We start from the raw sequence: 27853 nt of genomic DNA, 5'->3' as shown, positions 1-27853 counted from the left end.
CATCTACATTCATCTATGAACGCTTACCTGCTCGCCTGTGCTCCTCCCCTTCCCCCACCTCTCCCCTCCCCCCATCCTCTGTCTGCCTGATTTTTCACATTCCTGAGGAAAGGCTCAGGCCCGAAATGTTGACTGGCTTCCACTTCCTGTGTGAGTTTCTCCAGCACGTTTAATGCTGCACTGTTCCTTTTTAACTGGGACCCATTAATGTGTTAAACATGTATCAGACAGCACAACGCTGTTACAGCGCCAGTGACCTGGGCTCAAATCTGGCGCTGTCTGTAAGGAGTTTGTACGTTCTCCCTGTGTCTGCGTGTGTTTCCTCCGGGTGCTCCGGTTTCCTCCTGCCTTTCAAAGCGTACCCAGGTTGTAGGTTAATTGGGGTTTTTGAGTGGCGTGGGTTCATGGACTGGAAGGACCTGTGACCGTGCTGTATGTCTGAATTTAAATAAAAAGTATAATTATCCCAGGATAGTGATTGGCAGATAACTGAGGCAAAGATCTAGATGGGGAGTGAGGGAAGGGGGTTAAGCTCTGTTATAACAAGAGGGGATGAGTGGTGTGAGGGAGAACAGAGTAATGGGGAGAGCTCATCACAACTTGTACAACATACCCAGTTGGTGCAGCAATGTGGCCATTTTCGATGAGCGGATATGTTGCATTGAGCATATGCAGGATATTGCTTGGTGCAGACCCAGGTGGGAGGGCACAGATCTGCTGGCTCAACCACAAAATGGGGTGCAAGGAATGGGTGATGGTGCCAAAGTGTAGGGCAAGGATGAACTGACAAGTGAGAACTGGCACGGAAGGATGGGCAGGTTCAGAAAACTCCCGAGAACACGCAGAGACCCAGAACGATTTGGGTGAGAAGTATTTACAGACAGAAAGTCACAGCTGTGTTTATCTCCAGAGACCAGTGTAACATTGTTGGTGATCCAGTGGAGAATGAAGGAACTTTACTCGGAGTCAGGAAAGTGGAGCTTATCCCGGGGAGGGGCTGGAGGGAACTGGCAGTGGTGGCACTCCGGGGATGCTGCGGAAACACACTAGGGCAGGAGGAGTTGAAGCATACAGTGATGGAGGATGGCGGAGCGGGAGGGTTGGCTCATGTGGTGCATGCTTACTGGTTCAACACAGCTGGGACCCTCGGACAGATTAGGCGCTGCAAATTCAATGCATTTCTGAGTCACTAATCCCCCTGACGATGTGGCCCACCCATCTGCTGGGTGTGTCCATGTTCACAGGGGGAGTGGGAAACTGGTAAACTGCCAAGAACGAGAGTGGGCTGGATTCGAAAGGTAGTTCTCCTGATTTGTGAACCGTGGAAGAGTGAATGTCCTTAGAATGGGGGTGGGGAGGTAGATATAAACTGCTCTGAAAATGGGGCATCAAGTTTCCTGTGACTGGTGGATTGAAATTCTTTTCTTTCTCAGATTCTGCAGAGAAGGATAGTCAGCCTGCAGCTCGAGGTATTAACATTTTACTGATTTCACTAGGCCCTTCCAACCTGCCTTGTAAAATGGGGTGAACCGAGCAAATTACTCGGTTGAAAACCCCGGGATCGACCTATTTGCAAGATCCAAACTGGACCAGCCCAGTCATAATCCACCCGGGTCCAAAACCTACCTGGGAGGAGGTCAGGGAACCCAGTAAAACCTACCGGGGCCCCCTCCTCTGCTGATTTGAAAGGGCAAAATGGCTTACCCAGTAAATCACGTGACATCAGCGCTTGCTTGCGTGTGGAACAGGGAACCCCTGGCTGGCTCAACGCAGGATCAATGGCTGGCTTCCTTACCCATAATCCTTCACACTGCTGGAACCACTCTGGTGTTGGCAGAGTGGATTATGGGTAACGAAGACGGCCATTGCTCCCGCCTTGAGCCATCGCCGTGAACCAGAGTGACACATCACAGCGACACCCCCTCCGCTCATGGCAGTGACGTGTCGGGGCAGCACCCCTTTTTGTTTGTGGCAGCAATACATTCCGGCAACACCTACCCTCCCCCACTTCATGGCAGCACCCCGTGTTATTTTTGGCCTGGTTTGGGGGTGGTTTTTGTGTCCGATTGGGGTTTTAATTATTAGGGCATCTGGCGACACTGCATTGCCCAGTTGGGAGTTAGATTGGGGGGGTGGGGAATGACTGCCGAGAGTGGGAGGTGGGAGATTAACGGGGCGGTGGGGAGGGGGGCGTGGTTTAGGGCAACTTTAAACAGAAAGGGAGCTTTGACCAGAAAGAGAACAGAAGGATCTTAGGGAACAGGGTTTCCTGTGACTGGATGATGTGTCATTCACCATGTCATCACAGAGGCGGGATCCCCCTTTAATCACCGGGCTATTAATTTAGCAGGTAAATTATCCTTCAGTTTAAAAGGACCAAGTGGTGCCAACTACCCAGTTATCTCACCCGGATCCTAAGAGGGCCACACAGGTGCTGCAGTTTGAAATAACATTCACTGGTGACAAATGTACCAGTGACTCTGGGAATCTGTTTGGATCCACCGGCTTTGATTGGAAACCCAAATCTGGGACCTCAGAGTCAGTGCTGGGCTCGGTGTCCAGTAGAGACAGGAGGGCAGCGAGTGTGGGAGAGGGACAACCTCATCCCAGGACACCAATCCTTCAGGGCACTCAGGAACCTCCCTGTAGATGAGCTGCAGTTTGAGGCTGACAGTCATTGGATGGGGCAGTATCCCAGCTGGTAGAGCCGCCCCTTCACTTCTCCTAAGGTCCGCAGGTCAACCCCGATCTCCGTGGTGTGGAGTCTGCATGTTCACCCTGTGATTTCTCCACCCCCAGTTCGGGTTTCTTCCCCATCCCAAAGCATGAGAGTTGGCCAGTTAATTGTCCTGTGTACAATGTCCCCAGAGTGTGGGTGAGGATATGGTTGAATAAAACTGGAGGGATTAATGTGGCAGAGTGGTGGTTGGAATTGGAATGCATTGGAACTGTCCCCAGGCAGGATCTCCCTGCGACACCAGTTCCGACCCACTGCACCATTTTCTGTGCTGCAATCTAGGTCCAGTTTTGTTGGGAACTGGGGAAACACTTCATGGGGGGATTCTCAGGACAGTGTGCGTGCAATGTGTATGGGTGAGACTCGCGTGGTCTGCTGTTGGCTGATAATGCTGAGGACCTTCCACACACGTGTCCATTTCATGTCCGGAATTTGCCTCCTCCGCAGATTCCAATGAGAGTGGCGAGAGGAAACTCACCGTAATGCGATCCAGAGAGGCTGATGGTTCGTGGATTCTCCCTGCGATGTTGATTATTGGCTGATCTAACATCTGGGGGCTGTGTCCATTCATGCATGTAATGGCCATGGGTCTGAGGCAGTTGGGGGTGGGGGGGGGAGTTGCTTACATGGGCAATATGATCAGAATGGGCCAAAGTGTCTATTTCCTTGCTGTAGAACTCCATGTGGGAGCTGTGAACTGCTTTGAGACGGAGAACAAGGAGAGTGCAGGGGGGTTAGGGTGGGGCAGGAGGGGAGGGGGATTATGGACACAGGATCTGAGGAGGAATAGATTCACAGCTCATTTTAAAAATATAGCAGAGCAGTTAGTGCCACGCTCTTACAGCACCAGCGACTGTTCTGTCCCTGTGTCTGTGTGCGGGTCCTCCGGGTGCTCTGATTTCAACATACCATTCAAAATGTTCCAAGTTGCAGGTCAATTGGGTGTAATTGAGAGGCTCAGGCTCGTGTGTTACTGTGGTTTATGTCTAAATTTAACATTTAACCAAAACAGAAGAATGACATCAAGTTGTTTCCCTGAAACTTAACAAGTTCACTGGAAAACCAATTCTATGACTCGACAGTGTAATGTCCAAACCAAAGTCGATCATATATGGTGGAGTTTTACTTGGAGGAACATCCAACAGCCTGGAAAATCATTCATTCTGGCCCCAGAATTGATAGGGGTTGATGGAGTGAGATGGATGTTCAGAGGGGGTTTGAGTGGAGAATAAACACTGGGACCACCCAGCCTGGTCTCTTGGCCTGATTGTGCTGTAAATCCAGTGCAAATCTGCGTCACTTATCTCTCTGGCAATGTCCCCCGCCCTGGTGCTGAGTGGGATCTTGGAAACTGGTTTGGGGAACTGTCCGTGGGCTCGGGAAACTGAAACTCTTCTCCCTTGTGTTTCAGACTCTGCCGAGAATGAGAGTGGGCCGGACTCTAAAGGTAGTTCTCCTGATCTGGGAACAATTCCTCACCAGGGTGGAGTCAATGAAATGGGAGGGGGAGATTTAAAATAAGAGGGTAGAGAGAAATAGCTGTGACCTGTCAAGTGAAATTCTTTTCTTCCTTTTCCAGGGTCTGAAGAGAAGGGGAGTCGCTCTGCAGCTCAAGGTATTGATATTTCTGATTTCACTGTCTCCCTATAATGATTGTACCAGTGACTCTGGGAATCTATTGAGATCCCCTTGCCTTGACCGAAAACCCAAATCTGGTCGATCGGAGTTGGTGCTGGGCTCGCTGCCTCTGTATCCAAAGAACCGGAGGGGGTGCAGGGAGGGAAGAGAGGGACAGTGTGGGAGTTTCCTTCCATAATCCCAAAGACATGAGTTGAACCGGCCACTGTAAATTGTCCCTGTGTGCAGGTAGGCAGTCGAATGTAAGGGTTTGCTGATTAGAAATTAGGGTGCATAAAAGTGGAATTAATGTAGGATTTGTGTAAATGGTCAATATAGGTTTGGTGGGCCGAGTGGACTTTTTCTCTGGTGTCTCTCTCTGTGACGCCAACCTGGAACCTCAGACAGCTCTCTCAGTGTCTTGGTGTGAGGACGTGCACTTTGGGCGAAGGTGAGCCTTCCACACTCATGTCCAACTTGTAACTGAATATCCCCTTTTTCACATCCAAAGAGAGTGGCGAAGGGAAAATCACAGTGATCGGCTGCAGAGAAGAGGATGGTTTGTGGATTTCTCTGCATGGGAATTATATGGGAGCTGGGTTCATATTCACTTGAATTACATTGTGGGTGAAAAGGTGCAGAACAGGAGGAATGGGGAGAATGAGGAGGCAGCAGGTTGGGTGAATAGTGGGAGCAGGGCAGCTGTAGCGAGGAAGAATTTCAGTGCATTGTCTGCTCCAGTTGTACCTCCAGCAGTAAATCGTCATGCTCACAACTTGTTGAAACAATCCAGAGGGCAGAATAAGAAGATAGACTCATCAGGCCACCAATTCCCATGCTCCATGGATTTTATTTCCTAAAATCCCTTCAAACCTAGATACAATAAAATCCCCAGTATCTGGCATCTATAGATGCTGGATAAGTACATTTTCCAGTTGACTGAGATTGTGTGTTGTGAGGATTGGCTAACTAATGGTGATGCACGCCAAATTTAAACTTCTGTAATTTTTCCTATTTAATTTCATTTTTTTTTATTTTGCCCAGTTGCTTGAGGCTGCCAGTTGCTTGAATTTCGGATAACAGGGGTTTTACTACAGTTCACTGTAACATTGATTATATTATTGCACTGTACAGCTTGTAATCAAGTGTATTCGAGTATTAATTGAAAATAACGTTCAATAGTATGGAAAATCTGGCCTAATGCCATCAAAGAGTTCCAGTTGAGTTTTTAAGTTATAAAACATTATACCTGCTGCAGTGAGAAGGGTTTCATCTGCGCGGAGTCGAACAGCCAGCTTCAACATTCATCTTGCTGCGCAAAGTGGAAGGGGCAGGAGTACAACAGAGTTGCAAGGGAGAAAGATAAACGAGAAAGAGAAATCTTTTTGATCCAAAATGCTTTGCTTTATACAATTGGATATTCTGAAACCTTTGGAAAATTTTAAATTGCCTTTTGCAGCAGTAAATTTTCAAAGTCTCCAAAGGTTTCAGAATGGTCAAGATGTTTCTTTGAGTGAAGAAGATATATCGAGATATTGTATCCAGACGCATCCAGATGTCTCTTTGAGTGAAGAAGATACATTGAGATATTGTAAGCAGAATATTGCAAACATTAAAATAAAATAGCTATTTTGAAGTATCTGCACAACTATTAGTTTATGTCACAATTTTTCTAATATATTTATGCAGAAGGACAATACAGACATTTCAAAGTTAGTCAGAAGTATCCATTGTGTAAGGTAACACATTTGAGATCAGGATGATTCATTGATTGACAAAATTACATCCAGATTTCACATTTACTATCAGATTGCATACATAGCATCACGTACAACCCTGAGATTCCTTTACCTGAGGGCACGGCAGAATTACCACTAATTGGTAGTACACAGCGTAAACATGTAAACAGAACTTTGAGTGGATAACGAGTGTAAACAAACTGACTGTGCAATACAGGGAGAACAAAGAAAGTCAATACAGTGCACAAGTAAGAGTCCTTAAATGAGTCACTGATTGACTTTGTCATTGAGGAGTCTGATGGTGAGGGGGCGGGGGAAGGGGGGGTAGGAGCTGTTCCTAAACCTGGTGGTGTGAGTCTTGGTAAACATCATAACAGAAAGGAACAAAAAAGAAAGAAGAAGTAAATGAGAAGATCATCAATGGGTTGTGAGCCTGGATGTGGTGGATAGAAGTGTTATAGAGAAGCTGAACCTGACTTTGGGCACAGAGATGGGTTGACGAACCTGTGACCACACTGTGTATCTCTGTGACTCTATAGTTCCTTTGCCATTGGAACCTTGTCCCAGGAATTGACAGCCAATTTACTGGTTAAGGGTCCAGTGGGAAAGGAAAACAATCCGCACGCCGGTGTCAAATCATGCCAGGTATTGACGGCCTCGACCCTCTACTCAAATCTCCAGTGCCAGCATGGCGATTAAACCAGTGGGAAAAGGACAAATTGCATCCCGGGACTATTGTAGAAGGAAGACTCTCCTATCCACAGGTCAGTAGGAAAGCAGGTGGTGTCCCGGTTAAACATGGCCCAGTGGGAACAGCAAAAGCAGCTTCTTTAACCGGGACATTGCACGGCCAAATAACTGGGATGCCAGTGGAAAAAAGAGTTATGACAGAGCTGGTGTCGGTGGCACAGAGAGGAGGAGATACAGCAATGGCGATATAAGCGATGCTGTGGTAAACAAGGAACCGACGAGTTTTGGAAGAGTATTCCAGGAGGGGATCAACCACAATGCGTAAGAAAATGAGTGGTAGGGAAGACTTGGCAAGTGTGGTGCAATCTGTGTCTGACATCAGTGTAGAACTGTCATTGATTTCAAAGGGAATGGAAGTTTCCTCAGGCAGAGAGTGAGAGGAATGTGGAGCTCCCTCCCACGGGGAGAGGGTGAGGAAACTGTCAGGGATGGGTTCAAGGGGAATCTGAGGAAACACCCGATGGCAGGAGGAGTTGAAGTACAAGGTTCGAATGGAGAATAAACACTGGGGCCACCCAGCCTGGTCTCAGCTTGATTCTGTGCAGGAAAATTCACTGCATTTCTCTGTTCCCTGGCAATGTCACCCATCCCAGTGCTGAAAAGTGTCTATATTGGCAGGGGAGGGGGAATCATGGAAAACCTGTTCGGGGAACTGTCCGTGGGGTCAGGAAACTGAAACGCTTCTCCTTGTGTTTCAGACTCTGCCGAGAATGAGAGAGGGCCAGACTCGCAAGGTAGTTCTCCTGATCTGGAAACAATTCTTCACTGGGGTAGAGTGAAATGTGACTGAGATGGGAGGGGGAGATTTAAAATAGCCTTATAAGTGGGTAGAGAGAAATAGCTGTGACCTGTCAACTGAAATTCACTTTTATTTTCCAGATTCTACAGAAAAGGAGAGTCATTCTGCAGCTCGAGGTACTGATATTTTTGACTTCATTGCCTGCCTATAACGTTCACTAGTGAATAATTCATGTATCAGTGTCTCTGGGAATCTGAGGGGATCCCCTGGCCTTGGCTGCAACCCCAAATTTCGAGAGCTCGGAATCAGTACTGGACTCACTGTCCCTGAGGGGAGGGCAGAGAGTGTGGGAGAGGGACAACCTCATCCCAGGAAACCATTCCTTCAGGACACTGGACTTGTGTGGATAGAGACCAATAGGTATTGGGTCAACTCCAACTGGACCTACATTCACCTGTCCCTCCACCAGGAGAAAGACTCTCTCGCATGAGGGACACTGGAGTCGAGCATCATTCTCTCAAGGAAAGATCAAACCCTAATCCTGACATCTTCTGGGCTCAGGTAGAAGGAGAGGGGCTTGGGGTGAGAGAGAGGGGCTCAGGTAAAGGAGAGGGGCTCTGAGTGAAGGAGAGGGGCTCTGGGTGAAGGAGAGTGGCTCTGAGTGAAGGAAAGGGGCTCTGGGTGAGGGAGAGGGCTCTGAGTGAAGGAAAGGGGCTCTGGTTGAAGGGGAGGGGCTCAGGATGAAGGGGAAGGACAGGGTGAAGGGGAGGGGTTCTGAGTGAAGGAGAGGGGCTCTGGGTGAAGGAGAGGGGCTCTGGGTGAAGGGGAGGGGTTCTGTGGAGAGGGGCTCAGGGTGAAGGGGAGGGGCTCTGAGTGGAGAGGGGCTCAGGGTTAAGGGGAGGGGCTCTGAGTGAAGGGGATGGGCTCTGAGTGAAGGAGAGGGGCTCTGAGAGGGGCTCAGGGTGAAGGTGAAGGAGAGGGTCTCAGGGTTAAGGGGAGGGGCTCAGGGTGAAGGACAGGGGCTCAGGGTGAAGGGGAGGGGTTCTGAGTGAAGGAGAGGGCTCAGGGTGAAGGAGTGGGGCTCAGGGTGAAGGGGAGGGGTTCTGAGTGAAGGAGAGGGGCTCTGGGTGAAGGAGAGGGGCTCTTGGTGAGGGAAAGGGGGTTGTGGTGAAGGAGAGGGGCTCAGGGTTAAGGAGAAGGACTGGGTGAACTGGGTGAAGGAGAAGGGCTCAAGGTGAGGGAGTGGGGCTCTGGGAGAGCTATTTAGATCAGTGAAATGTGTGGGTGTGAACAAACTACAACGTGTGACACTGACACCTTTCACAACCATGAACATTCCCTGCTCTCCTTCCATTTTATAATCAGAACCCATTTTTGATTTCAGATTCTAAAGAAAGTGGTGAACGGAAAATTAAGGCGTTTCGATCCAGAGAAGATGATGGTTTGTAGATCTCTCTGTATGGAGAATTATTTAGAATGGGAGGTGGGTCACCTCATCAATGGTAAATGATTCCCGAGACAGATGAGGGGAAGGTTTGAGGACCCACTTCCGGTGCGGAGGATACTGAGGCCACAGGGTCATTAGAAAGGAACCACCTAAGTCAGGCATGCTGGGGAACGGGGTAAAGGGATCTGGATCTGTGGAGAGAGATTCTGGATTCAATCGAAACAGCAATGTCAGACAATAAAGGGGAAAAGTCATAAAATAGTTTTAGAGGAGCAGGGAGCGGCTGTGAATGAGAGCCAGTTGTTGGTTGAAATGGAGCCTGACACTGGGCTCAGAGCTGGTCTGTCCTCCAACCAAGGCTGCGGAGAAGGTGGCATGTAGAGGTGACAGGGTTACAACTGCCAGGAGTTATAGAGCGGTGTGGTGAATGTTAACAAGAGGTTCAGGCCCAAAATGTCAATAGCATTTTACTCCCTCTGGAGACTGTGCACCTCCTGATTTTCTCCAGCACTTTTGTGTGCTGCCTCCGAACAGTGAGGGACGAAGATCAACTTGTCAAATCAAGAGAGGTGGTATTTGGGTAAAGATGGCAAAAGTGGTCCACGCCACATCCGAAACCAGGGCAAAGGTCGTCAGTGAAGAATAGTCAGTGATGGGAAACGAAGGAGAGGGCTTGATAGGGAGAGGGTGAGGGGAATGTGGTGCTCCCTCTGGCAGGGAGATGGTAAGGAAACTGATAGGGATGGGTTCAAGGGGAATCTGGGGAAACACAAAGGCGTTTAAAGGGAAGGGTTGAAGGACACGGTGATGGAGGGAGAGGGAGGTTCAAATGGGGTTCAAGTGGAGAATAAACACTGGAGCCATCCAGCTCAGTCTCTCGGCCTGATTCTATGCAAATCTGTGTCACTAATCTCCCTGGCAACGTCGCCCACCTCAGTACTGAGTGTGTTGGCAGGTGAGAGTAGGATCTTGGAAACCCATTCGGGGAACTGTCCATGGGGTCGGGAAACTGAAACTCTCCCCCTTGTGTTTCAGATTCTGCCGAGAATGAGAGTGGGCCGGACTCTAAAGGTAGTTCTCATGATCTGTGAACAAATACTCACCGGGGTGGAATGAAATGTCATTGAAACAGGAGGAGAAGATTTAAAATATCCTTAGAAGAGTGTAGAGAGAAATAGATGTAACCTGTCAACTAAAATTCTTCTCTTTCTTTTTCAGATTCTGCAGAGGACAGTCAATCCGCAGCTCGAGGTACTGATATTTCTGATTTCACCCTCCCCTTCCCTGTAATGTTCATTGATGAATAATCAACGTACCAGTGGCTCTGGGGATCTGTAGGGATCCCCTGTCCTCGGCTGGAACCCCAAATCTGGGAGCTCAGAGTCAGTGTTGAACTCGCTGTCCCAAAGGGGAGGGCAGAGAGTGTGAGAGAGGGACAACCTCATCCCTTTGGGACTCTGGTCCTCTCTGTGGCCTGCTTGTGTGGAGATGAGCAGGCAATGGCCACTCACCAACCCAGACACACTGCCAGCTTCAGTGGCAGGTGGAACTATCATCCCACCCTGACTGGGCGCTTCGGTGACAGAGGTGCAACACATGAGGACATCAGTGTGTGAGTGTGAGCAAAGATTTAGGTGTGACATGGACACATGTTGACACAGTGAACCTTCCACACCCATTTCCAATTATAATTGGACATTGCCTTCTCATTTCAGATTCCAAAGAGAGCAGTGAAGGGAAATTCACAGTGGCTGGGTCCAGAGAAGCTGACGGTTTGTAGATCTCCCTGTGTGGGGATTATTGGCCGCACTAATGTCTGGGAACTGGGTCCATTATCATGTGAACCCCTTCTGGGTTTGAATGGGAAAACCCATTTAGAACAGATCAGGATGGGGAATGTGGACAAGAAGGAGATGGCAATCGGAGACATCAATGGGATCAGGAGAAGAATTAGATGAGGCAATGCCAGTAGAACGTGAGAGATAAATGCATCACTGGGGCATACAGTAAAACCCCATCTATGGTGATTGGTACTTGCCGGATAAGTGCATTTTCTGGTTGCTTGAGACTTTCTCTTACAAAACCTAATACACCTACATTAAGAATAAATCATTTAAAAGATAAAAAAAACTAGACTATTCTTACACTGAACAAACTTCACTTGCATGAATATATAAACTTAACGCATTTTACTTTATTTTCAGTCAGATTCTTTGAAAGCATTTAACCGTGGCTGCATCTGCAGGCTCCTCCCCCTCCGTGGAGCCGCATGAAAGATGGACGATAACATTATTGATAATTAACCCCCCCTCTCACAAGTTTACAGATAAAGCCTCTGACCGGGGCAACTCTTACGAAGCAGGGATAAGGAGACACATTAAGAGAGTGATCCCAATGGCGAGCGGCATCAACCAGCTCTTCATCCTGGGTGACGCCATCGCTGTTTCACACAACTCCAATCCACAGTGGAAGATTTGCTCCCATCTTTACCAAAGGTTTATGTGTTACATCAGAGACCATTTATTATTAAACACGCATTTTTACTTATTCTTTTATTCTCATTTATTTTAATTTTTTAATTTATTTTCCTCAAATTTTTTTAATGCCGGTTGCTTGAGGCTGCTGGTTGCTTGAATTTAAGATACCAGGGGTTTTACTGCATTGTGAAAATGGGATGTGGAATTTTAGTGTAAACGTGCTGGAGAAACTTAGCAGGTCATGCAGCATACCATTGGAAGCAAAGTGTAACCAACGTTTCGGGCTTGACCCTTCGCCTTGATACTGTTATGATGTCCCTATGGATGTTGCATGACCTGCTGAGTTTGTTCAACACTTCACGATCACAGTGTCTGCACATGTTACGGTTTAACTCCATGTGGAGATTAAATGTGATCGTATCATGCAACACGGAGAACTTCCTGTCATTATTCATTTCTCCTTTCTTTTCTAGATTCTGCAGAGAAGGAGAGTCGCTCTGCAGCTCAAGGTATTAATATTTCTGATTTCACTCTCTCCCTATAATGTTCACAGGTGAATCATACAGTGACCATTGAACCCGTGACTCTGGGAATCTGTTGTGATCCACTGACCTTGGCTGGAAACCCAAATCTTGGAGATCTGAGTCAGTGCTGGGCTCACTGTGGGGACGGAAGGGTCGAGAGTATAGGAAAGGAACAACGTCATCCCGGGACACCAATCCCTCAGCACACAGGACTGCTGTGTAGCATGGGGAAGGTCAGATCAGCAGGCATTGGGGGAGGCCACCAACCTGGGATTGCATGTGCATGTCCCAACATCAGGAGAGACAACCACACTCAGCCCCCAGGTTGATGGTGAGAGGTTCATGGGGAGGTTCCCAGATCTGTGGGAGGGGGGGGGCGATGGGTGAGTGTCACCCTGCAATACGGTGTACCTTTTATAATCAGAAACTGGTTTCCATTTCAGATTCCAAAGAGAGTGGTGAAAGGAAAATCAAAGCAGTTGGATCGAGAGAAGATGGTTTGTGAATTTCTTTCTCGGGGGATTATTGACTGAGCTGGGACCCCAGAGAGTGGAGCAGGGACAGAGAGTACCAGAGACTACTGAGCCCCTCGCATACGACGACCGCTTCACACTCATTTGATGCAAATTCATCGTGTTGATCCCAAACTCAGCGAGTAAAGACCTCAAGACAATAGGAGCAGAAGAAGGCCATTCAGACCATCTAACTTCCCCCAGCATTCAGTAAGATCATGTTGATCTAACCCAGGTGAAGGGTTGGAAAATTTTTCCCCATCTTTCCCAACCAGGTTGGAATACATTCCCCAAAGTGTCCTTCACCCCCCCCCCCTTAAACAGATGTCCTCTGATATTTGCTGATGTCGCCCTATCCTATCTAAGCCCCCTAATAATCTTATTAGCTTTGATTGTCATCTCACATTTTTCACTGGTCCAAACACCCAAACATGGATATTTCATCATGGTAACACCAATCTGGATATTTCACCACAGAAACACCGACCTGTATATTTCACCACGGAAACACCGACCTGGATATTTCACCACGGAAACACCGACCTGGATATTTCACCAGAGAAACATCGACCTGGATATTTCACCAGAGAAACACTGACCTGTATATTTCACCACGGAAACACCGACCTGGATATTTCACCACGGAAACACCGACCTGGATATTTCACCACGGAAACACCGACCTGTATATTTCACCACGGAAACACTGACCTGGATATTTCACCACGGAAACACTGACCTGGATATTTCACCACGGAAATACTGACCTGGATATTTCACCACTGAAACACCGACCTGAATATTTCACCACAGAAATACCGACCTGGATATTTCACCACAGAAACACCGACCTGAATATTTCACCACAGAAACACCGATTTGGATATTTCGCCACGGAAAAATTGACCTAGATATTTCACCACAGAAACATCAACCAGGATATTTCACCACAGAAACACCGACCTGAATATTTCACCACGGATGCATTGACCTGGATATTTTACCATGATAACACTGAACTGGATATTTCACCACGGAAACACCGACCTGAATATAGGTTATCGTGGTGTGAGTCATTTCACCCACCCCACATGACACCCCATATCGATGTGGCACCATCTCGTATTTGGAGTGAAACCCTCCCTTGTGTGGATTACTGTAGTTTAACAGCAGCCAGGAATCTTTGCCATGAAGCCCACGGATCCACTGCAGCCATCGAAAATATTCAGTCTCCCACAACCAGAGCACAGTGGCTGCCCTGCCTGGAAGTTGCAGAATGCACTCTATTCACTCACCCGGGTCATTGGGACAGCACCCTTCACCCATGGAGCCCGCCCACCCATGGAACTCCCTCACCCATGGAACTCTCCCCACTCATGCCACCCCAACCCATGGCCTCCTCCACTCATGGCACCCCTCCACCCATAGCACCTCACCACCAAAGAGAAGCAGGTGCCTACCGTTTCCCCTTAAACTCCCTCACAAGGCTTCCTTTGTCATAATTGTTTGTCCCCTCTCCATGCTGGCTCCAAATCCTCAACACCCCCGTGGGGGCAACCTTCATCAGGGGTCCTGCAGTCATCCGCTACCTTTTCCTGAATGGTATCAGGCAGTGCCTTGCCCGATTTGCCCTGGGTAACATGGACGATAGAACGGTGGCCTTCCTTACAGGAGTTTTGGACGAAATAGACTAGATAGGATCTTTTGTGGGGAGGAGGCCTCATGTGGGAATTTTGGGGTCTGCATAAAGGAAGATCTATCGGAGATGGTTCCACAGAGGTTCATCAGCCACGGTTAGAACATAGAAATTTACAGCACGGAAAATGCCCTTTGGCCCACAGTGTTGCACCATCATAATAATTGACTCAACCTAGTAATTCCCTACTGCATAACAGCATGGGCAGCATGGTTACTGTAGTGGTTCAAGCAATGCCTTTACACCCCCAATGATTGGGACCAGGCTTCAAATCCTACACTGTCTGTCAGGAGTTTGTTCATTTTTCCCATGTCTGTGTGGGTTTTCCCCTGGGTTCCAGTTTCCTCCCACCATTTGAAATATACCGGGGTGGGGAGGGGGAGAGGGGTGTAAATTAATTGAGTGTAATTGGGCGACATGGGCTTGTGGGCCGAAATGGCCTGTTACCGTGTTGTATGTCTAATTTTAAAAATACAAGGATCCACACCAACCAGCTCTTGCTCTGTTCTCACTGCTCCCATCAAGAAAGAGGTGTCAGCGCCACCAGGTTCAGGGGCAGCTGCTCCCTTCCACCCACCAGTCTCCTCAACGACAAACTCAATCAGGGACTCATTTAAGGACTTTATTGATTTTTTTTTCTCTCTGTATTGCACAGTCAGGTTGTTCACATTTCTTTATTTGTTTACATGTTTATGCTATGTAGAGTTTATTTTTTGCTCTACCATTTAGTGGTAATTCTGCCTGCCACGCAGGAAAAAGAATCTCAGGGTTGTATGTGATGTTATGCACCTTCCCTGACAATAAACCAGAAATTTGAGGTGATCCCACTGAAACCGAAGCAAAACCTCTGATGGAAAAACAGAGGGTGGAAGTCCTACTGCTATGAATGAAGAGTTTATTGTCATAGACATTGTACAGTTTACATGCCTGCAGTGGACCTGGCTGTGCTTGCAATCGTTCTGTGTGGGATTTTATAAGGCTGCCATCAATTACATTGCATGACATGTTTGGCGTAGAGGTTCGCATGACGTGGTCACCTAGTCAGCGTCTGGGGTTCAAATCTGGCACTGTCTGAAAGAAGGTTGCATGTTCTCTCTGTGCCTGCATGGGTTTTCCTCAGGGGCTCCAGTTTCCTCCCACCATTCAAAACAGACTGAGTTATGAAGGGAAATGGCTCTGAGGCCAGCAGCCCCCACTGAATGGCAGAGTAGGTTAGGAGTGCACAGCAGACAGCAGCACCTGTATTTTACATCCAGTCTGAGACCTCATGTATTGGGAGATTAACTCATAGGGTGTTTCTGATCCAGTGTGCAGAGCGGACTAGGACAGAGAGCAATGGGTGACACAGAAGCACTTTGAAACTGTGAATCTTTCACTATAAATGGAATCCGGTTTTCGTTTCAGATTCCGATGAAAGCTTTGAAAGGAAAATTGAAGCGATTGGACCCAGAGGAGCTGATGGTATGTGGATCTCTCTGCCTGAGAATTCTTGGCCTCATGGGGGATGCAAGCTCCCCGTTTACACGACAGCTAATCCATGTGGAGTCAAGGGATGGGCTGAACATTAGAGATAAACATGGGGATTTATTCTACATTGTAGGAAGGTTGTGGGAAACTAAACAGCACACTGGCTGGTGCTGTAGGTTCTGCGTTTAATATTCTTCAATGTAAAAATCTGCCTGGTGATGCAGCGAAAGTCAGCCCACAATGTAATAAAACAAACAGCAGAACACTGCAGAACCGATTAAGCGTACAACAGCTTCTTCTTTCAACCTTGATAATGCTAGTGGGAGAGAGTTCAGTAACTCATTCTCTGCACTGAGCCCCACTCAGAGCATACAGAGTGTTCACCCCACTTTTATACACGCTTGGGCAGGGGTCTGCGTGAGACCCGACACGTTTCACACAGCTGGTGCTTCTTGTTTTTACATTAATATGTCTACAAATGGCTGGGAAATAGAAACATAGAAAAACAGGTGCAGGAGTCAGCCATTTGGCCCTTTAAGCCTACACCGCCATTCAGTACCCGGTTCTTGCCTTCTCCCCATACCCCTTGATCCCCTTAGCTACAAGGGCCAAATCTAACCTACTCTTAAATATTGACAAGGTACCAGACTCAGAAAATTCCACAGATCTACCACCTACTGAGAGAAGAAATTCTTCCTCATCTCAGTCCTAAAGAATCTTCCCCCTTATCCTTAAACTCTGACCCCTGGTTCTGGTTTTTCCAAGCATTGGAAACAACCTTACCTTCGTCTAGTCTGTCTAAACCCTTAAGAATTTTATATGTTTCTATAAGATTCCCCCCTCAATCTTCTAAATTCTAGAGAATACAGGCCCAGTCTATCCAACCTTTCTTCATATGCAAGTCCTTCCATCCCGGGTATCAGACTAATGAACTTTCTCTGCATCCCCTCCATGGCGAGGATGTCCTTCCTCAGATAAGGAGAGCAAAACTGCACGCAGTACTCCAGGAGTGGTCTCACCAAGGCCCTGTACAGCTGTAGCAGGATCTCCCTACTCCTGTACTCAGATCCTCTTGCTATGAATGCCTCTCTGCATCTCCCCTTTTCCTAGATTTACTTTTACCGCATTCTTTGTGGTGTAAGTTACCATCTCACTGCAGCACAGGGAAGGTCATGTGAGAAGGCAGTCACATTCCCACCAAGTTACAAGGCAACTATACTCTCATTAACCCTTTGTTAAGCATATTCATTAAACTTATTCTTTCACGATGCCAGCGACATAATTCCTGATGAGTATTTCATAGACAAAAGTGCTGAAGAAACTTGGCAGGTCCCACAGCGTCCATTAGAGGCAAGGATAGGTAACCAACACTTCAGGCCCGAGCACTTTGACAAGCTGAGAGCAAAAATTGGTAGGGGAGGGGGCTGAATAAAATGGTGTGGGAAGTGGGGGAGGAGCGCAAGCCAACAGCGAGGAGGCTAGAACTGGGCATGGATAGGAGGGCAGGACAGAAAAGCTGAGAGTAGATCAGGGGAAGGGGGAGGGGGTGGCTCAGAGCTGGAGCAAAGGAGACAGAGAGAGAGAGCTGGAGCAGAGAGAGGGATAAAGGGAGGGGAGGGGAGGGCTAAGGGAAATGCAGAAGTTGATGTTAATGCCATCTAGTTGAAGGTGAAAGGGAGTCCTGCAGTGGGGGAGGGGGGTGCGGGGGAGTGTGGGAGAGGGTAGGGATCTGGAAAAGCCATTTGGAAAACCAACTACATGGCCAGGAAACAAAAACTCTCCCCCATGTGTTTCGGACTCTGCCGAGAATGAGAGTGGGCCGGATTCTAAGGGTAGTTCTGATCTATGAACCGGGGTAGAGTGAAATGTCATTAAATCGAAGGGAGGGCTTTGGAATGGTTCTGACAATGAGACACAGAGAACACTCCGCAATTTGTACATTGAAACTCTTTTCTTCTTTTCTAGATTCTGCAGAAGAGGGTCGCTCTGCAGCTCGAGGTATCGCTGTTTCTGATTTTACTCTCTCCCTTTAACATTCATTGGACGATAATCCACTGACGATTGTATCTGTGACTCTGGGGATCTGTTGGGATCCTCCGGCCTTGGCTGGAAACCCAAATCTGGGTACTCAGTGTCAGTGATGGGCTCGCTGTCCTGGTGACTGTAGAAATGGGATGGCAGAGAGTGTGGGAGAGGGACAAGCTCATCCCAGGACATCAATCCCTCGAGACACTGGACGGCCGGTTTGAGACTGGCAGACTTTGGAAAGATATGAACCTGGTCTCTGGGGTGCCTGTCCGGAAGAGACTTCCAGAAACTCCTGGGTTCAAGCCTCGGAGTCTAGGCTAAAGATTGGACTCTAAACCCAAACTCATTTGAGACAATTGGTGGTGGGAGAGTTGTTCATAAGGAGTATTCAGATCAGTGGGGGTTGCAATGTGTCTGTGTGCTCAAATATCAGTGGAAGTGTCACACCTTGAAACTGTGAACCTTCCAGTTGGTAATTAGTGCAGTAAAACCTCTGATATCCCTATGGGGATTGGTAGATGCTGGATAAGTGTATTTTCTGGTTGGTTGAGATTGTGTGTTTTGTGATTGATGAACTAACAGTAAGACATGTCCATGTTAAACTTCCATATTTTTTTACCTTTTTATTTTACACAACCTTTTTTGCTGGTTGCTTGAATTCCGGATAATGGGGGTTTTACTGTACCTGCTTTTCATTCCAGATTCCAAAGAGAGTGGGGAATGGAAAATGAAAGTGTTTCGATCCAGAGAAGTTGAAGGTTTGTGGATTTTTGGTGTGAAGATTACAGACAGCGCAGATATCTGTGATGATGAACGTAGAACAGAGAGCATTCAGCCCACGATATTGTGTCGACCTACGGAAACAGTCCACAACCCTCTATGGATCATCCCCATGACCCTCTATTTTGCTTGCATTTATTTGCCTATCTAAGTGTCTTTTGACTGTCCCTGTCATACCAGCCTCCACTACCAACGACATTAACATATTCCAGGCACCCACTAATCTCTTTACCTCGGACTTCTTCCACTGTATGTTCATCCCATGTTTCTGTTCAAAATGTACATTAATTGGTGTATTTTCAGCATGGGGCCCAAAGGCTGGATAGGCCTGTTACTGTGTTGTATCTCTACATTTAATTTAAATTTAATCTTGTCTTTGCTCTACTTAATTCAAATAGATATCCTCTAATATTTGTTGTCCAGCTAAATGGTGATGACTGTCCATCATACCCTCATTATCTCAAACACCCCTATTAAAACACCTCTCATTCTTCCTCACTCCAGAGAGAGAAACGTTTTCATCCAGGCAATATCCTGGTAAATCTCCTCCACACCCTCTCCAAAATATCCAAGTCCTTCCTGTACTGAGGTGGCTGGAGCTGAATGTAATACTCCAAGTGTGGTCTGACCAGAGGTTGATAGAGCTGCAACATTACCTCACGCTCTTGAATTCCGTCTCTATCAACTTCTGTGGCAACTTTAAGGCATCTGTTCTTCCTTCCTGGTGAGGCCGCAGCTCCTGGGAAAATAAACTGAGGATCTGGGCAGAGAGGGTCACAATTCACTCTATGAAGGGGACCCCAATCCAAACCACAGCACGGCCTTTTCGAGTTGGAATTTCATTTCCCTTTTATTCCAGATTCTACAGAACCAGAGATTCACTCTCCACCTCAAGGGACCAATATTGATCATTTCCCTATAAAACACTCATTGGTGGAAAAAACATTGACAATTTACCAAGAAATCTGGGAATCTGAGGGGGTCCATCTGAGAACCTGGAGTCAGCGCTAGGGTTGCTGTCCAGGAGGAGAGGAATACTTCAGGGAACTGTCCGTGGGGTCGGGAAATTTTGAACTCTCCCCCTTGTGTTTCAGACTCTACCGAGAATGAGAGTGGTCCGGACTTTAAAGGTAGTTCTCCTGATCTGGGAACAAATACACACCAGGATAAAGGGGCAGGGCAGGTTTAAAGTATTCTTCTAACTAACTGGACACACAGAATGTCTTGTAATTGTTCATTTTCCTTTTCTAGATTCTGCAGAGAAGGAGAGTCACTCTACAGCTCGAGGTAAAGATCTTTCTGATTTCACTCTCTCCCTATAATGTTCGTTGGTGAAAGAATCCACTGACGAATGTACCAGTGAACTCTAGGAATCTGGAAACCCAAATTTGGGAGCTCAGAGTCAGTGCTGTGCACGGTGTCCCTGTGGAGATGGGAGGCAAAGAGTGTGGAAGAGGGACAATCATCCCGGGGCACCAATCCCCTGGGACACTGGAACCTCTGTGCAGCCCACTAGCTTGTGACAGGCTTTGGGGAAGTCACCATCTTGGATCCACAGAGGCCTGACTCACTGCTAGGAGAATTGCACAGTCATCCTTGGAAGACCTCCTGTTTCTTCTTCGCTCTAAGTTATAAAGTTCTAACCTGTTTCATCTTTCCCTGTAACTCAACTCCTGAAGACCCAGCAGAGAAGATTTACTAGGATGTTGCCGGGTCTTCAGGAGTTGAATTACAGGGAAGGATGAAACAGGTTTGAACTTTAATCCTTAGACCGTTGAAAAATAAGGGGAGGGTTGCGAAATTATGAGATGTATAGACAGCAAATGTGAATAGGCTCTTTCCACTTCAGATTAGGAGAGATAAATACAAGAGGATATGGCTTTCGGATGAAAGAGGAAAGGTTTAGGGGGAACATTGGGGGAAACCTTTTCACTCAGAGAGTGTTGGGAGAGTCAAACGAGCTGCCATATGATGTGGTAAATGAGGGCTCAATCTTAAATTTTAAAACTAAACTGGGTAGATACATGGATGGAAGAGGTTGGAGAGTCGTTAAATGAGTGTAGGTCAGTGGGACTAGTGGTTTTCGGCACAGACATGAAGGGCCAAATGGCCTATTTTCTGTGCTTTAGTGTTCTGCGATTCTATGGAATCATAGAACAATGTTGCCCAGAAACAGGCTGGTCTGTGCTGAATGATTATTCTGCAAAGTCCCATCAACCAGCACCCTCCAAACTCTTTTCATCCATATACCTATCCATATTGTTCAGAAATGTCAAATTCGAGCTCACATTGACCTGGCAGCTTGTTTCACAGGGAATGGCCTGACCTGGATCTGCTGGGATTCGGTGATGGCAAAGCTGTTCACTGCGGGGTGTTCACACTGGTAGCGACTAAAAGTGTGAGCAGATTGCCACATGTAACATGTACACACTGTGACACCATGAAGCTTCCACACTCATATTCTAACCAGAAACTCAATCGTATTTCAGATTCCAAAGAGAGTGCCGAAAGGAAGTTCAAGGTGTTTGGATCCAGAGAAGACAAAGGTTTGTGGATCTCTCAGTGTGGGGATTATTGGCTGTGGTAGTGGACAGGAACTGAGATTGTTAACATGTGAATCACTCAGGAGTCAAGGACAGATAACTTGGAAACAGATCTGGTTGGGAAGGTGCACCTGGTAGGAAGGAGAAGGTGACCACAGGCACTTGGGTAAATAAATATGGAAGCGGTTTGTGACAGTAAAGGGATCTGGGTGGAGTTAAACAAGAAAGTATGAAGATGCCAGGATTGAGTTCAAAACTCAGAAGTTCTGGAGAAACTCAGCAGGTCACGCAGTATCTACAGGAAGTAGAAAGGGCAGCATGGCTGCCATTGCCCTTTAAAGCGCAAGCAATCGGGACCGGACTAGGGTTCGAATCCTGTGCTGTATGTAAGGTGTTTGACTGTTCTCCCCATGTCTGCTTGGGTTTTCCCCAAGGGCTCCAAATGTACCGCGTGTAGGTTAATGGGGTGTAAATTGAGCGGCATAGACTCTTAGGGCCAAATTAGCCTGTTGCAGGACTGTATGCTTAAATTTAAATTTAAATGTTTTGAGCCCTGTCAGGAATGGCCTTTTACTTGGTGTGGATGCTGGGGGTTGTTGGGGGGGGGGGGGGGGGGTGGGAGGGGAAATTCACAATGTGTGCAAAGTAGCAACAGTTATTCAGGAGATAAAGTGTCAAAACCCCTCATAATTTGATAAGTCTGGCAATATCCCTCATGCTGCCACCAAAGGAATTCAGAGCAGGGGGAAATAGATTCAAACTCAGTTCAAGCTTTGATCGAATAACATATAATGGTTCAGATAGTGCCCTGATCCAGAGAGACAGACGTAGCCCACTCAAAAGTGTGCTGGTGGCTGACTCAAGGGTCTCAAATTTACAAATTATGGATAAAATGAATAAATATGACATTGTACTAAAGAAAATTGTAGTGAATATTAAACCCTTTATAAACATCACCAGATTAATGTTTCTCTGTTCATTATCACATTTCTGCTTAGAAGCATGGAACACGACAGCAGAGAAACAGGCCCTTCAGCCCATCTTGTCTGTGGAAACTATGATTTCACCTTGTGCTGTTGACCTGCACCCTGACCTCCGTACCCCTCCTATCCATGTACCTCTCCAAATCTCTCAGAAAGCAAACCCGTATCCAACTCATCCACTGTTCCAAATTAAATGTCTGAAATCGATGGAATAATTTTTATTGACAACATTCTCCAATGCAGTCAAGGTCCTTACAAATCCTTTCTCTAACCTCATGTGTTTTTTTAATCCTTTGTGCCCAGACCAGGACACTGAGGTCTACCTGTCCCCCAATGTTCACAAGGTTCTAGCTGGCCTCGTCTGAGAAGCAGCCAACCCTCTGGACTGCGTTTTAACTGTTCTGCCTCCTCTGTTTCTGATGCAGATTCAGGAGAGAAAGAAGAGAGGAACAGGAACAACAACAATTCCAGTGAGTGGGCTGTGGGAGGTGCCACAGAGCTGAGCCGTGTCTGGGCCGAGGCTCCGTCTGTCTGCCGGCCAAAGAATTGGCCTGGGCTTTAAGTCTGATTGTTTTCTCCAACCCTGTTATGCAATTCATGTTCACTTGTTGCAGCACTAATTAGAACAGCAAACGAGATGTTTCCCTTCACTGTGATGGAGATGGGAGGGGTCAGAAAGCAGGGATGGGGTTTGGGGAGACCACTCTGTCCAGGTTGAGTGTCCTTTGAGGAAAGGTCCACTTGAGGCTGCAACAGGTCATGTCCCGTGGCTGCAGGATGTTTTCAGTCCAGATGGACTGACAAATCTGGGTCCACACTCTCTAATTTTGGAGGATGAGAGTTGACATCATTTAAAAACATAAAATTCTGATGACCTTTGTCTAGTGAGGTGGTGTGATGTTGTTTTCCCAGCTGCTTCGGGGTGGAGTGGGGTAAACTAGGAGGTCTCATCTCAGCTGAGGTTCATGGAGAAGAAAGCTCTTTACCCAGAGTATTGTGAATTTCCCACCACAGCGCGTCATGTCGGCTGTTCAAGGAATATCCCGCAAGACCAATGAGAAATTTCAATCGGTCAGCAGTCCAGCAGGTCAAAACAGACATAGTACAGCAGTTCAAACATGGACCAGAGTGCGGGTTTCCCAAGGAACAGAGAGAGCAGATGGAACAGGGCAGAGGCAACGTTATTTTACTGGTGTCAGAAACATTCTGGATCCTGATAACAGTGGGAAAGACCCACTTGAACCTGATGGTGGGAGGGCTCACACTCAGGAGTCACACTGGATTCCTGGAGAAGAGGGTAATATACCAGTGACAGGAGTTAAACAAGAACATCTGGAGTCAAGTGCAAAACGCAAACATGCCGGGGAAACTCAGCAGGTCACACAGTAGCCACAGGAGGTATAAGGGTAACCAACATTTCATCCTTGTTGGTTACTCCCGGTGGATGCACTGTGACTTGCTGAGTTTCTACAACAGGATGGTGGACTCAGGCATGTGGCCATACCACGTGGATACGCCTGGGCCCACTCCTGCCCTGTGTCCATGCAGGAACCCTGAGTAATGGCGCTGCAGCTTGTGAGCACCTCCCCAGATAGCGGGACCACCGCAGGTGAGTGTGAACAAACTGGGGACCCGGTCATATTGGGATCCAGACCTCCCTCACTGCCTGCTGTTCTGTAATCAGAAATCTGCTTCCATCTTTCAGATTCTGATGAAAGCATCGAATGGAAAATAAAAGTAGTGGGATCCGGAGAAGAGCATGGCTTGTGAATGTTTCTCCTTGGGCAATGTGGCACAGTGATTCATTTACTTGCAGAGATCCATCACACAGGAACGTGTCCTTGAGTACAACTCCAGGCTGATCATGACCCCCCCCCCCCCCCCATTGAACCTGGTTCCATTTGTATTAGGCCCATCTCCCTCCACGAACCTGTTCAAATAAAACATTGTAACTCTACCCATCTCCTCCTACATCCTCTGGTCACTGGTTCAATATATCCCCCTCCCTCTGTGGGAAAAATTCTCCCTCAGACCTTCTTTAAATCTTTCCACACTCAGCATAAACCTGTGCCCTCTAGATCAGTCATTCTCAATCTTTTTCTTTCCACTCTCATTCCATTTTAATTAAGTAGTCTATTGCTGACCATGGAGCACAGATTGCTTAGGATGCCATAGGTGCTTTGTGGTTAGTCAACAGTTACTTAAGATCGTATTAGAGTAGAAAAAAGTTTGAGAACCACTGCTCTTAATTGAGCCATTATCTGACCGATCTACACACATGATTTATGGCAGATGCCTCAATGAAGATTGATCAGCTGGCCATGCAGTCCATTCTCCAGGAATGGAGAGCGGGATGGGTTCAGTGCATTGCCATGTAAACACCTCTGTCCACTCACTCACCCACGAGGTGCAGGTTACAACAGGACGTTTAACCTCCCAGTGCCCAGCTCATTTGTGTGTGGATGGAAACTGGAGCATCTGGGGGAAACGCAGTGTGGGAAAACTCCACACACCGCACCGTAGATCAGGATGGAAGCCAGGTCCCTGGAGCTGAATGTGGAAATGTGTGGGGAAGGTTAAGAGGAGGGGAAACATTGGGTTGAATGGATTGAATCTGCTCAACGGTCAGTGCATTTGCATATAAATGATCCATCTCCAGTCCAGGTGCAGGGTCTGTGGGAGTTTGAAGGGGCTATAAAACCGTTCGGGGAACTGAGCGTGGGGTCAGGAAACTGAAACTCTCTCCCTCTGTGTTTCAGACTCTGCCGAGAATTAGAGTAGTTCTCCTAATCTATGTACTACGCCTCATCGGGGTAGAGGGAAATGTCATTAAAGAGGGAGAGGGAGATTTAAAGTTGTTTTGATGACCAGAATAGCGTCCTGCGATTGATTTACTAAAATGATTTTCTTTCCCAGAATCTGCAGAAAAGGAGAGTAATTCTGAAGCTCGAGGTACTTATATTTATTACTTTACTGCCACCCTATAACGTTCGCTGGTCAATCATCCACTGAGGGTCGTACCATTGACTCTGGGGACCTGTTGGGATCCACCGGTCTTGGCTCAAGTCATTGCTGGGCTCACTGACCCTGTGCCTATGGAGACAGGAGGTCAGAGAGTGTGAGAGAGGGTCAACCTCATCCCAATCCTTCAGAATACTGAACTGAACGGGTTTGAGCCGGGCAACTCTGGATACAAACCTGATCTCAGTGGTGCCTGTCCATTAAAAGACGGAGACAGTCAGTTGAAGCTTCTGTGTCCTGGGTTCTTAACCCAATTTCAGCTTGAACAATGGGTGATGGGAGAGTTGTTCATACTCAGATCAATGGGGGGTGTAACACTAGTGACACACCTTGAAACTGTGAGCCTTCCAGTTTGTAATTAGTGCAGTAAAACCCTTGGTATCTGGCATCTATGGGGAATGGTAAATGCTGGATAGTGAATTTTCCAGTTGCTTGAATTCTGGATAACTGAGATTTTACTGCTCCTGGCTTTCCTTCCAGATTCTAAAGAGAGTGGGGAACGGAAAATCAAAGTTTTTGGATCCCATGAACATGAAGGTTTGTGGATCGCTCGGTGTGGAGATTACTGACAGTGTAGATATGGGACTGTGAGGATGAAGGTAGAACAGAGAAAAATTACAGGCTATTTAGCCCACCATGTTGTGCCGACTTGATCTACATCTGTAAGGAACTTGAATGATTTCCCGTTGTCTTCCAGCCACTCCTCTTTCCTCACACCCTTCAAAATGCATGAGGATTTACATTAATTGGGATATTTATGTGGCACGGGATCATGGGCCAGAAGGACCTGTTATCGTGCTAATGTGAAATTGTCTGCCTGAATTGAATTTAAATTTCATTTATTCTTCTCCCCACCTTAAACCGATGCCCTCTAGTATTTGACATTGTCAGCCCAGTTAAAGGTGCTGGCTGTCCACCCTACATAAACTCCACATAATCTTCTATAACTCTATCACATCGCCTCTTATCATTCATCACTCCAGAGTATGAGATGTTCTCCAATCCAGGCAACATTATGATAAATCTCCTCCGCACCCTCTCCCTCTCCATTTTATAATCCAATTTTGGATTTTATTTCAGATTCCAAAGAGAGTGACGAAAGGAAGATCAAAGTGTTTGGATCCAGAGAAGATGAAGGTTTGTGGATCTCTCTGAGTGGGGACATTTGTCTGCTCAACCATCTGGGAACTGGGTCTCTGAGGATTAGTGGACTCATTACTTATGGGACATCAAATCTACGTGGAGTCAGGAGACCAGCATTACAATTGGGAACATTGTGGACACAAAAGTGGAAGAGTTATTCATGGGGAAGGTTTGATACAGAGGGAAAAGCCACAAAACTGTAAACCAATAACGGGAGTAAATGAACTGTATACTGGAGATGAAAGCTGGTGCAGAGAGGAAGGAGATTGCAGAATCCTGGGAAAATGGGTCCAGAGGCCGGGAAGGGGGGAGCAGAGATTCACAGCTCTTTCAATAACTTGTACAGGGTGACTGGAAGGAATATCAGATGTGAAAGTCGTTCCCAGAGTGAGTGATGAAGGGAGTGATGATAGGTTGGAGGAGAAGCTGGGGTAACATGCAGATAAGGAAGGGACAGAACCACTGGACAGGACAGAGTCAATGCTCACCCTTGTGTCCCACAGTTCACTCATTACCCAGAGCTTGGCATTAAATTCAGTATATCTTGTCCTTCTCATTCCAGATACCCTGATTGATTGTGTTTCCACTTGATCTCCAGACAGTTAGTTCCAGATCATGGCAATACACACAGTTAATAATAAACCTACCCTGTGCATCAATGAACCTTTTACCCACACTTTTTTCCCCAGTGGGCCCTGAACCCTGAACCAACTGCCCATGGGTACAAACCTCCTTGGGGTAATCTCTCGAAAGCAGATAAGACCGTCAACACCACTGACATATCACATATCATGTGCTCTGCTGCAGATTCGAGATTCTAGCTTTATTGCTGATGGCCCTCATTCCCAAAATCTGCAGGCCTTTCATCATCTTCCTGAGGTGACCATCCAGATACTGCCCACAGAATGCCAGTTCTGGCCTAAATGGTGTTGAAAGAGATTCATCATAAATTTCCAAATTTAAAGCTCCATTCATGAAAGCAAGGATCCAATTACACGTTCGTGCTGACCCCTATGGTGACTGTGGGTGTGAGGAGGTGTCTCTGATCCAACAGCACGTCGCAGTTGGTTCCTGTGCTGATGTTTAAAGCCGAATTCTTTCTGCTGATGGCTCCTGCTCAGTCAGCGCAGAGAGATTCCAGGAGGGGTGGGACTCTTTGGGGAACTATCCCTGTGTTTGGAAAACTGAAACTCTCCTCCTTGTGTTTCAGATTCTGCCGAAAATGAGAGTAGGCCGGACTCTACAGGTACTTTTCATGATATTGAAGAAACACGTCTCCGGGGAAGAGTGAAAGCTCATTAAAATGGGGCGGGGAGATTTGAAGTGATTGTGATAACCAGAGGAATGTCCTGTGATTGAACTAAAACTATTTCCTTTTCCAGATTCTGTAGAAAAAGAGAGTCACTCTGCAGCTCGAGGTATTGATATTATTGATTTTACTGTGTCCCCATAACATTTGTTGTGAATCATCCACTGATGATTGTACCAGTGATCAATTACACAAAGGTTGAAGTATTTGAAACTGAAGGCTTTTATTTACAAGAGGTGCACAGCATCCCAGCAGTGTTCATTCACACTGACCCAGACTCGAACTGGGGGCAGGCTTGTGACATGACAGCCTTTATAGGGGAGAAAGGAGAGGAGTCATGA

The 27853-nt window shown here is 47.1% G+C and overlaps 1 protein-coding gene across 5 annotated transcripts in view; it reads left to right on the top strand.

Annotated features, from left to right (window-relative positions):
- LOC138748198 (protein starmaker-like) overlaps positions 1–27853 on the top strand; it is a 101382-nt gene that overhangs the window by 15746 nt on the left and 57783 nt on the right. For 3 of the 5 annotated variants that reach the window (XM_069907988.1, XM_069907987.1, XM_069907985.1), the window contains exons 11-33: positions 1434–1469; positions 3185–3241; positions 4149–4184; positions 4317–4352; positions 7542–7577; positions 7723–7758; positions 8967–9023; positions 10065–10100; positions 10248–10280; positions 10745–10801; positions 11980–12015; positions 12474–12527; positions 15643–15699; positions 17671–17703; positions 18435–18491; positions 19765–19800; positions 21003–21059; positions 22465–22509; positions 24956–24991; positions 25541–25597; positions 26141–26197; positions 27414–27449; positions 27586–27621. In XM_069907988.1, coding sequence (XP_069764089.1) covers positions 1434–1469; positions 3185–3241; positions 4149–4184; positions 4317–4352; positions 7542–7577; positions 7723–7758; positions 8967–9023; positions 10065–10100; positions 10248–10280; positions 10745–10801; positions 11980–12015; positions 12474–12527; positions 15643–15699; positions 17671–17703; positions 18435–18491; positions 19765–19800; positions 21003–21059; positions 22465–22509; positions 24956–24991; positions 25541–25597; positions 26141–26197; positions 27414–27449; positions 27586–27621 — 1017 coding nt within the window. Of the gene's footprint in view, positions 1–97; positions 151–1433; positions 1470–3184; positions 3242–4148; positions 4185–4316; positions 4353–7541; positions 7578–7722; positions 7759–8966; positions 9024–10064; positions 10101–10247; positions 10281–10744; positions 10802–11979; positions 12016–12473; positions 12528–15642; positions 15700–17670; positions 17704–18434; positions 18492–19764; positions 19801–21002; positions 21060–22464; positions 22510–24955; positions 24992–25540; positions 25598–26140; positions 26198–27413; positions 27450–27585; positions 27622–27853 lie in introns of those variants that run through there. The other 2 variants (XM_069907989.1, XM_069907986.1) reach the window with 2 other exon arrangements.

Source organism: Narcine bancroftii, chromosome 13, assembly GCF_036971445.1.
Source record: "Narcine bancroftii isolate sNarBan1 chromosome 13, sNarBan1.hap1, whole genome shotgun sequence".
In the NCBI taxonomy this organism is placed as follows: Eukaryota; Metazoa; Chordata; class Chondrichthyes; order Torpediniformes; family Narcinidae; genus Narcine; species Narcine bancroftii.
This window is presented reverse-complemented; position numbering and strand designations above follow the sequence as displayed.